Genomic DNA, 11,835 nt, shown 5'->3' with positions numbered 1-11,835 from the left:
ATAACAGTTCCTGAGAAATAAGAGGTATATATATACACATATATATAACAGTTCCTGAGAAATAAGAGGTATGTATATATATATAATTTTGAATAACAACGCGATCCTAAATAGCGCTGAGTATATATCCCCCTCTCCTTATTATTCTCCAAGAAAGCAGGTGAAAAACTAGGGTGATTGCAACCGATTATAATTTAAGAAGTGTCACGTGCTTTAACCCACAACGTTCTGGATCTAAACACGCACTCACTGTCCAGTTGTAGACATGATAGTTTTCTTTTAATAGTACAGATAAAACGAATATTAGAGCCTACCTCTGCCCTTTATTCAAAGTGATTACAGTAGCCCATAACCCCTCGACTCACCACATAATAAGATTAGAATAATATTATACTTGAATGTGTTTAGAACGAAAGATATGAACTTTATAATTAGAATAACAAAAGCCAGTTTTTGTTGTTGAAGTAAATGCCAAAGCTCATGTCGCTACTGGTTTATACTAAGCTCTATTGTTCAATTATTTTACACTTGTACATATGTATACATTTAAGTGCTGATCTGAATTCCTGTTGTTTCATTAGAATAGAGAGCTATGTCTTGAAAACAATTTGAATATTTATATTTAGTGCAATATTATCACGATATATTCCACACGAAAAACGATACCTAGTGTGGTTTACGATTTTTATTAAGTATGTTTGATTTTTTTCAAAGCAAAGCCACATTGGGCTATCTGCTGAGCTCATGGCGGGGAATCGAACCTTGGATTTTAGCGTTGTACGTCCGTAAACTTACCGGTGTCCACGTGGAGACGATTAAATATGTATGTATTGCAGTTTTAAGGTTATATCTTATGATGTCACAAGTCTTTGTAAAAGTATAGATTAATTATGAAATAATAACAATAATTAATGTTCGAAAAGCTGTTATGCTTATGTTGTTTTCTTTTCATATTTTATTAATTATCAGTATGTATTATTATATTAAAGTAGTAAACGCATGACTACTCAGTACGTATGTCGTTCTATACTTCTCAGAAATCGACCTGTTCTTTTGAGAGTATCGACAGTATAAATGTAAGGTTTGGCATGTCTAGACTTACTGTTGACTGAGTTCAACCAACATGTTGACCAAACAAAAATATCATCTTATGTTATATTACATTGCCTTCGTGATCTAACCGTTTTCTTTCTAAAGGATTTGGAGGGAAATCAATTTCATCTGTGCAAGACTCGCAAGCCCTTCAATCCAATATACCATAGACCCAGAGAGTCTTTCTGAAAAGAAGGGACAAAATACACGAGATAGAGCAGTGCCAATCGTTTTCTGCCCAAATGTTCTTGTGCTTAACACATGCTTCAATATAGGATATTGTGGACTTGCTTGTACAGCAAAACCGACAACATACTGTTGGCAAGCAGAAGTGGCATTATACGTTGTGAATTTTGCTTTATGTCTGTAGTTATAGACGGTATAACAGCTGAATGAATGTTAACTGTCCGAGTTATCGTACTACGGCCTCCAACTCGCACGCAATCCATAAACAGCCTTGAGCTGTGGATTATACATAGTTGGATAAATGGATAGAAAAAAAAATGTTATGTAAATCAATTAAATTACTTTCGTGGACTTTAATAAACGTGGACTCAATCTGGAGGTTTTCTCAGTTGTAATTTAAATCAAATATTACTAGCAGATCCAATATGAAAACAAATAACAATCTAGCATGACTGAAAAACCAGAATTACTGAGGTAAAGAACAAGGCGAACAAAGAGGTACAATTGTTAAATATCAAACAAATAACAATCTAGCATGACTGAAAAAAACAGAATTACTGAGGTAAAGAACAATGTAAACAAAGAGGTACAATTGTTAAATATCAAACAAATAACAATCTAGCATGACTGAAAAAACAGAATTATTGAGGTAAAGAACAATGTAAACAAAGAGGTACAATTGTTAAATATCAAACAAATAACAATCTAGCATGACTGAAAAAAACATAATTACTGAGGTAAAGAACAATGTAAACAAAGAGGTACAATTGTTAAATATCAAAACAAATAACAATCTAGCATGACTGAAAAACCAGAATTGTTGAGATAAAGAACAATGTAAACAAAGAGGTAGAATTGTTAAATATCAAAACAAATAACAATCTAGCATGACTGAAAAACCAGAAAGGTACAAACAAAGAGGCACAATTCTTAACTATCCATTTCCCGCCAGAAATTCGAAAAAAAGTGGTAAAAAGCGTTATACTCGATTTGTAATTAACGTAGGCTTATTGAGGAGTACAACATTTATGGATAATAATGGTTAAGTGCCTTAGACAGACAAATAACGTCAAAGCTAATCAGGCAATGCCTTACAGTGAAAAAGTCTAATGTTGAATGTATTATTGTCAAGATAGGATTCGTTTCAAACATTCTGGTTAAATATCGATCCGAGGAATACAGCTATATTCAAGACCCATTCTTACTGAGCAGACAAATACTCTACGTTAAAATCCTACTGACCTTTTAAGGCCGTTTACCGAACAGACAAAAACTCTATGTTAAAATTCTACTGATCTTGTAAGGCCGTAGACTGAACAGACAAATACTCTACGCTAAAATCCTACAGACTTTGTTAGGCCGTTTACTGAACAGACAAAAACTCTACGTTAAAATCCTTCTGACCTTGTAAGGCCGTAGAATGAACAGACAAAAACTCTACGCTAAAATCCTACTGATCTTGTAAGGCCGTTTACTGAAAAGACAAAAACTCTACGCTAAAATCCTACTGATCTTGTAAGGCCGTTTACTGAAAAGACAAAAACTCTACGTTAAAATCCTTCTGACCTTGTAAGGCCGTAGACTGAACAGACAAAAACTCTACGCTAAAATCCTTCTGACCTTGTAAGGCCGTTTACTGAACAGACAAAAACTCTACGTTAAAATCCTTCTGACCTTGTAAGGCCGTTTACTGAACAGACAAAAATTCTACGTTAAAATCCTACTGACCTTTTAAGGCCGTTTACTGAACAGACAAGAACTCTACGTTAAAATCCTACTGACCTTGTAAGGCCGTTGGTGTCATCTTTATTCCGTCATTTCTTTCCCAGGTGAACGTGACACTATCACGAACGGATGAAGGCACGTGGCATCGCATCACCGCTATATTTCCAGTCGTAACGAATTCATCAAACACCTGTACTTTATAGAATTGTTGTATTGCTGTAAAGTTAAAAAAAAAGAAGCAGATTTCTTTTTAAACCCGTAAAGAAATTTCAAATTAAAAAAAAATACATTCCATATTACGACCAATTATGAAGCGTAATCCACACAAAAAAACAAAACAAAACCTATAGTTCATAGTTTTATGACAAATGGCTCTTTCAGTTGAATGTTATGTTTTAACTAAATGTATGGTTGCACATCGAAAATAAACTCAAATCAAGAAACATTCTTACACATTACTTTTCATAGACAAATATTCTGTATCGGTTTCTAAATCTTACCCCGTCGAATAAACTTATGAAACAATGTTTGTTCCTACTTTATAAAAACCATTCAATCAACTATCAATATGATAAATCTGAAAACTTAATGTCCAGGATTATTCACATATACATATTTTTGTACTTGATGTACTTGCGCAGGCTCCCCGAAAAGAGTAACTAAGACCAAAATCAAGGGAAACAAATATATTTAATTCTTGCTTTTGAAGTTCATATGTCATGCTGTGTCGTAGCCTACAGACTGCATAATTCTTCTCGTGATTCATGGCATGCGCACGTTTTACTGATGCCAAGACAGTCCAAATTTGCAACTTTAAGCGTCCCTTGATGTGACGCCATTTTAGTGTCTACCGACAGACTGACAGATAACACACTACTGTGGTGTGAGTGGTTAAAACAGGTGGCCCCTCCAGGCGCCCTTTGGCCCCATTTTGGGGAAATAATATACGTGTATGTATGAGGAAAGTAGTGTTGGGAAGTTTTCTAGATGATTTTTAGCATCAACATATTTTCATCAGTATTTTGTGATATTTATCTGGTACTCCTTGTACAAACAAACAAACCCTCATTAGCTATAATGAGTTGTTGCATTTTGAAGATATGTCTCTAAGTACGTGTACACATTTTGCTGTTCTGTAATATCGTATACTCGCTTTTTTCTTCTCGCCTTTAAGGGGAAAGAATTAAAATTTAAATCTGTTGAACACGGTTCTTTAGCTATACTTTGTTATATATATATATATATATCAAATAAGCCAGCACTCTCATACACATACACGAAATGCGTTTTTGCCATCAAACATAAATAACATTTTAAATTTAGAAATGTAAGTTGTGCCCGGTGACTATAACGTTTCGTGATCTTTACCCCACTATCCGTTGTTTTTTTTAAACATGGAATAGTATAAGTAAAGCCTGGAAAACCTATTATAACCAGGAACTACAACCATAGCATGTTAGTCTAGTTACATTTCGCAAATAAAACATCTGTCTATCTATCTAAACACATCATTAATAATTTTATTCTATTTTCGTAATTGGAGAAAGATTTCTGCACACGTACATTTTTTTTAAATACTTATTAGCATAATGAGGTTTGAGTAACTTCAAGGAAATGGATAAAATGAAAAACTGTTATCAACTGGGTATATTTCCAGCCTAATCTCGACGGATTACTGTATGCCAATTTAATAATAATATATGTGAAAAAATATTAATGCCGAGAGCAGGGCAGTTTGATGATCATTATTGCGTACAATTATTATCCAACACTAATGCAAAAGAAGGAAAAGACATGTATATATATATATATGTATATTCATTAGTCTCGCATTATTCTTTTTAAAAATTCAAGAAAGAAAAAACTCCAAATTAGAACAAAAAATTACAAAGAATACCAGTTCAATCAGCGAAATGGAATATTCCGCACACTTAAATAAACTAAAGAACAATTCATCATATTTCTCCACGAGAAAGAGAACTAACCTAACCCTAAAAAACAACAACCAAAAACCGCACTTATTTTCCCAGTTTATGGACTGTGTTTTTGTATAATCATATTGTGCGTGACCTCAGGGGATGTAGTCGTAGGTCGGGGGAGGGGGGGGGAGATAATCTCATTTATTATTCTGATTGGTCTACTTCCTGCAGTGGCGTGCAATCCAGTGGCGTCAATGTATGATATATATATTCTGATGATTAGAAATGTTTTTTCTGTGTGTGTGTGTGTGTATGTTATTTTTTGATAACATTGTTATTCTTACGTTCGGTTCAGCAACTACGAGCATAATTCCAGGAAACTGATAGATAACGTAGGATTAACTAGAGGTTTGAGTGAACGTACCGAAATTAAAAGACATATTTACTTGTAAAGTTGGAGGTGCGTGTCTGTTATTACTGTTCCATTCACTGTAATATATGTATATACACATCATACTGGTATGACATTATCATTAACCTCATGAGGTTATTTTACTGTGATGGAAAAAATAAGTGCATGTTCCAGAAACTGACAGGACGTGGCCTTCGGTGCCGGGACTGTGAATTCGAGAATTCGTAGTTCGAGACCATTTTTTCCACAAAAAAAAACAACAATGAAACGATATCGTGGGTGCATTATAAGGGTTACGGTTGAATCACGTTCAGATATAGGGTTAGCTGCCTACCCAGATAGCCTTTTGTATCTTTGTGCGAGCAAAATTCTGAAATAAAAATATCCAACCATAAATCATTTAGAAACGTTAGATTATCGTCCCAGGGCTTATTAGCAAGGTCATTATTCACTATTGGTAGTGAAGATACTATTCAAACCTACTTTCAATTAAGAATAATTGAAACGTCAACTTGAAAGGGATAGAATAAAACGTAAGTTGATTATTGTTACTCGGCTCGGACATGAGCTGACACGTTTGTATCCGGTAGTCTACAAAGCTTATCATACACAATCGAAGATGTTTAAATGTACAAGCACTTGTATACGTATGTAAGGCTTAACAAGTTTGTTTGTTTTGAATTTCGCACAAAGCTATACGAGGACTATCTGCGCTAGCCGTCCCTAATTTAGCAGTGTAAGGCAGCTAGTCATCACCACCCACCGCCAACTCTTGGGCTACTCTTTTACCAACGATTTACCGTCATATTATAACACCCCCACGGCTGAAAGGGCGAGCATGTTTGGTGTGACGGGGATTCTAACCCGCGACCCTCAGATTGCGAGTCGAGCGCCTTAACCACCTGGCTATGCCGGGCCCAGCTTAACAAGATTAAATGATATAGTAGGAAGCACAGATACAACTGATAACATTACTAGCTAGCTTTTTCACCAGACACTTATTGCATTGGAGTGTACTGTTGATAAAGTTTACATATAAAATTACTACTGACATACCGGGTCCCTTTTGAATTCATGTTCCGAGACATGGTGTAATAGCTTTGCAAAGACATCCGTTTCATCGCAGAATAAATCGGTTTAGTAGAATGAAGTGTTTTTCAAGTTCAATGGATGGGATTGAAGTAGGTTCAAGGATAATTAAGAAACTAATAATGGCTAAAAAATGTACACAAGTCATCCCACAGATCCACAATACAGCCAAAAGAAGGCCTAGTATTTAAGAACCAAATAGAAAGCGTGAGCTATTTCCATTCAAACAATAAATAAAAATATACAAGAATGATGTAAATACAGACTTCTTATATCATCCATATTGCGAAGTTAGAAACTATTACACGATGTGGAGGCAATTCACGAAGTGGGCGATTCCACAATGTGGATACGACACGTTTGTCATTAAACTGTAAGTATGAATTGTAGCCATAATCATACCATCTAGTTTAGCTCATTGCTTTTTGTAACAGCTTAATTTCCATTGAAAAGGGCTCTGTCGTAAGATTGTTATGTCCAAAGCACATCATTACTCTCTGCGCCCTTTCCATAATCCATGTAGTGTACGAGAGCGGTGGTTTCCCAGCACCACTTTCAACAATTTGATTGCACAAAAATCCATAGGTTCCGCCTCTGATGCTTTAATCAGCATGTCTTCATATGAGGCAGCACAAATACTTGTTTGAATCTGCAGCTGCTTGAAACTTGCGAAATTTAACATGAGGTGTGACTGAAAGCCTTATTTTAGTGAACTCATACCCTGTTCGTCTCGTTTCTTTACAAAACTGGTGTTTCTGTGTGGCACAGTAGGTCCAGAACATTGTTCTGTTTGTTCACCTTGACCTTTGTATCCACTCTATGGATCCCTAACTTGTCCCTGGTGCCATATCCAGCGATGGTAATGAACTCCTTCGAAAAAGTTTCACGACAAGCCGTGCACCACTTTCAGAAACTTGTTTCAATCATTGTCCGGTAGGTTGTTTGTTTTTTGATGTTTTTTGGCGCAAAACAACTAATTGACCGGTAGAAAATAGTAAAATACTTTTTACAGTTATCAAGGTACACATAGGCTGGATATGTCGCGGATCGAACTTGTGTACATGTGCCTTTTGTCGCTCTTCCAGACAGACATCTTTCTTGATTGGGTTGCGTATTGTTGCCTGGGTCACGCGATCATCTTTTGGCACTGAACTTTGTGTTCATGGATTCTCACTTGCGTATATTACTCGAGATCTAGCTGGGCTGAGGAGTGTTGATATTACTCAAGATCTAGCTGGGTTGAGGAGTGCGTATGTTACTCGAGATCAAGCTGGGTTGAGGAGGGCTGATATTACTCAAGTTCTAGCTGGGTTGAGGAGTGCTGATGTTACTCAAGGTCTAGCTGGGTTGAGGAGTGCTGATGTTACTCAAGATCTAGCTGGGTTGAGGAGTGTTGATGTTACTCAAGATCTAGCTGGGTTGAGGAGTGTTGATATTACTCAAGATCTAGCTGGGTTGAGGAGTGTTGATATTACTCAAGATCTAGCTGGGCTGAGGAGTGTTGATATTACTCAAGATCTAGCTGGGCTGAGGAGTGCTGATATTACAAGAAACTGCAGTTCTCAGCTACTCATTGTATGTACTTTGTTATCCAGAAAAATAATCATACTTTAATGTACATCCTATAAGATGAGGATGAGCTGAATAGATCTGTAATGTAGCTGGAAAAACTAAGATAGCCCCAAATACATTTTCGACAAACCACAAAAGTAGAAAGATTTGTATGTCAGCAAAATCTACATTAATCCTTATCTTTTTTTACTTAGTATTTTAATACATTTTAGTACAGTTTGTCTGATAATAGTAAAATATTTTAGATTTTTTTATTTCCTTCAATTGGAGGACGCGCTATCTCCTCTTTTACAGGTAAATCATGCACCTTTGTTGTAAGCTATACGATCAGACGAAGAGCGCTATCTCAAAACGTCATCCTTCTTTAAATAGAAAAAAAAGTTTTAATTTTGAATCAATATTGATAGGGAACATCACATTTCTACGTATATATATATATATACTTTACTTTTATATTATTTTCCTATTACTGCTGGAACGTAATCTTTGGTGGATGTGTTTTTAATGAAGATGGTACAACGCTGCAACTATGATGTTAATCCGATCACCTCTTTTCATCTTAGAACCGTAGTGTCTGGCCGAGCGTTCGTCTGTATGTTGTTTGAAAAGCAGCGTATGCAGGCAAAGCTCAACATTCACTTTTGAAATGACGGGAGAACAGACATGAATAATGTTGATACCAGTTTTTTTTTTCGCCAGCAGGATATTCTACACTAAATTGTTAGGAATTAATCACGCTATCATTCACATTCCAACATGTGACGTAACGTAAAGAATAAAAATATAGATTTACCTATGTTATTGTTGAGTGGCTCTTAGCATGACTGAAATGCTCAACAATTACTTTTCGCGGTGGGAGGTATAAGTAGCTCAGAGTTTTGGTTCTAAGTGAAATTAAGAGTACAACATAATTAACCTTTTTAAAGTCCCTGAAATAACTTGAACTGATAGATTAACTTAAGCTTTTCCCGTCACTGGGGACGGGTACTTTTGCTTGTCGGGATAATAAATTGGTTTTGTCTTTCTAGTAACTCGTGAATGAAAACAAAACAGAAAATGGCGGCGGGCGTAATTTATATTATTATACAGTTTAAAACTTATATATAGATATAACATGTTTATAGCTTGATTTATTTGTCAATGAATAATTAGAACTTATAATATTTTATTTATCATAGGCCAAAACAGGTCCTCTAAAAGTATTGTTTATCTCCCTATAATTTATATGAATCAGGCCTCTGATCTGTCATGAAATCTGAAAAGCAAATAATTGGCATTCTAGAAGCCTAAGCTTGTAAGTGAAAAGTTGTTAAAAGTAGTTTGCGTCTTTACAGTTCATGACGTCTGTATCTTTGCGTCTTTACAGTTCATGACGTCTGTAGTTTTGCGTCTTTACAGTTCATAACGTCTGTAGCTTTGCGTCTTTACACTTCATGACCTCTGTATCTTTGCGTCTTTACACTTCATGACGTCTGTAGCTTTGCGTCTTTGCAGTTCATGACGTCTGTATCTTTGCGTCTTTGCAGTTCATGACGTCTGTATCTTTGCGTCTTTACAATTCATGCCGTCTGTAGCTTTGGGTCTTTACACTTCATGACGTCTGTATCTTTGCGTCTTTACACTTCATGACGTCTGTATCTTTGGGTCTTTACACTTCATGACGTCTGTAGCTTTGCGTCTTTACAGTTCATGCCGTCTGTAGCTTTGGGTCTTTATAGTTCATGACGTCTGTTATGGTCACTACAAACAGCAAGGTAGACTCGCACTGATGTTGCACGCCCGATAAGTATCCTTGACCACTCGTCTGAAAGAGTTGTTTTTAATACATCTGGAATCACTAGACAAAATGTGTCGTGTCTCCTAAGAACATTATAATTGGTGAGCATGCAGGCCACTCCATTTTGTCTTCAATGATTGTTTCGACCTATTTACCATAGTGAGAGTGGGCGTTACCATTCACCAGGCTGAAGTCAAGGCCAATTGCACCATGTAGGATGTGATTCCTATAATCTGTGGCATTCATGATACGTACACTAATGTTTATTCTTGATCCATGCCATACCTCCAACACTCTGCAATAAGTGCTATGTTTCTATACGAAAATGGAGCTGGAGCTGGATCTGGATTTCTGCTCTCTATCTAATACGGTAAACGTCTGTTATGTAGCTGTATGGTGAAGATCAAGTCACCAGTAAAGAGATTATTATTCTACATGTCATTGGCCCACTTGGTGTGTTTCTGGTACAAATGCTGTTATATATCTTATTGTGAGCGAAATACACTTCACTGGTCGCCTGGCATGTGGACCAAACCTAAGAATCTGTTTTCTATTGCCTGTACAAAATGCAGTTACGGCTGCGAACACATGATTAATTCTCGAAGTAGGTACCCTACGACTGCAACAAACTAGAATTGGTAGCCAACTATCGTCTTCTGATATTATGGTTAATTCTTTGCTTTGTTCAGTGTGTCTGAAGAACTATGGCATTGGTTTGGAAGCAAATACACATTTTGTTAACTCTGAAACATTTGTAGCAACTCTGAATGGCTTAAACATTATGTTAACAATACCGTGAAACATTTGTAGCAATTCTGAATGGCTCTCTTCACGCATGCACACACACACACTTCCTTGGCTCCTCAGCGGTAAGTCAGTGGGCTTCTAACGCAAAAAATCGGGTTTCGATACCCACAGCGGGCAGAACAACGATAGCCCCTACTATAGCTTTGTACTTTAGAACAAAAAACAAGTAATGTCCTTTTGTTATGGCCCAGTTTCCATACATCCGATGACTCTCCGGTCTCCATTTGAGTTGAATATTCATATGGCTTCTGTGAGGCCTAGGCATGATTCGTAAACAACTTGGAATGCTCTAATTTCTATGATTCACTTCAGATCGTATAAATAATTTTCGTAACATTTAACTGAGTTGTAAATGATATTACTGTGAGAGCAATTTTGTCTTGTCGTAGTTATTTTATCACAAATTTCCTAAGTATACATCGTACTTTACAGGTTAGAGAATTTTAATCAGTGTAGACGATTGTATAACGCCAGATGTATACCATATAACAACCGCTATTACTAATTATGAATATCACATATCAACTACAATCACGTATCCTTAACGTACAGAGCTATTGATAAATGGTAGGGTGGAAAACAGGAACATATATATCAATCTTGTAACTTAGAGAGAAATATGTAACAAAGATCATTTAAATGAAAAGAAAGAACGTCACAAGATGTAACGGAACTTAAAAGTTGATGTTATTCGAACAATACCGCTTCACATTAAGTAGAAACTTCCGGAACAAGTCATGAAATACAAGTTCTTTGACTTCTAGAGGAATGTTAAATCCTGGTCTCTACGATAAGCTCTGCGTTTCATCTTTGAACGATAAAATAAATTTTCATCGGTGTAAGTGTCACTTCCTGTTTCTTAGTTTATGTGGGGAATTACTCGTCGCCCATTATGTCTCACCATTAGACATATCTTTAAAACAACAAATAAGTAGATCATATAGTTATTAAGAAATCATTTACAACCGTTATATGATTTTTAAAAAAAGGGTTTGTATGTTTCGCCATTATAACACTAAAATCTGTGGCTCGATACCTATTGATAGACACAGCGCAGATAGCCCTTGCGATTTAAAAAAAAATCAAGAACGAAAGTTTTTCCGGTCGATTTACATACATGTAATACATTAGTGAGTTGCATGTAATACATTAGTGAGTTGCATGTAATACATTAGTGAGTTACATGTAATACATTAGTGAGTTGGGTTTTATACATTAGTGAGTTGCATGTAATACATTAGTGAGTTGCATGTAAT

The 11,835-nt window shown here is 36.0% G+C and overlaps 1 protein-coding gene across 1 annotated transcript in view; it reads right to left on the bottom strand.

The window, feature by feature from the left end:
- Positions 1-11,835, bottom strand: part of LOC111089117 (Down syndrome cell adhesion molecule-like protein Dscam2) — a gene marked incomplete at its 5' end in the record, with an annotated part of 40,131 nt that overhangs the window by 19,911 nt on the left and 8,385 nt on the right. Inside the window, one exon of the mRNA XM_022400960.1 lies at positions 3,061-3,219. Within this exon, the coding sequence (XP_022256668.1) occupies positions 3,061-3,219 (159 nt within the window). The remainder of the gene's footprint in view (positions 1-3,060; positions 3,220-11,835) is intronic.

The sequence above is a fragment of the Limulus polyphemus genome, unplaced genomic scaffold (assembly GCF_000517525.1).
Source record: "Limulus polyphemus unplaced genomic scaffold, Limulus_polyphemus-2.1.2 Scaffold5280, whole genome shotgun sequence".
In the NCBI taxonomy this organism is placed as follows: domain Eukaryota; kingdom Metazoa; phylum Arthropoda; class Merostomata; order Xiphosura; family Limulidae; genus Limulus; species Limulus polyphemus.
The sequence above is the reverse complement of the archived record's forward strand: the minus strand, read 5'-3'. Positions and strand labels throughout refer to the sequence as shown.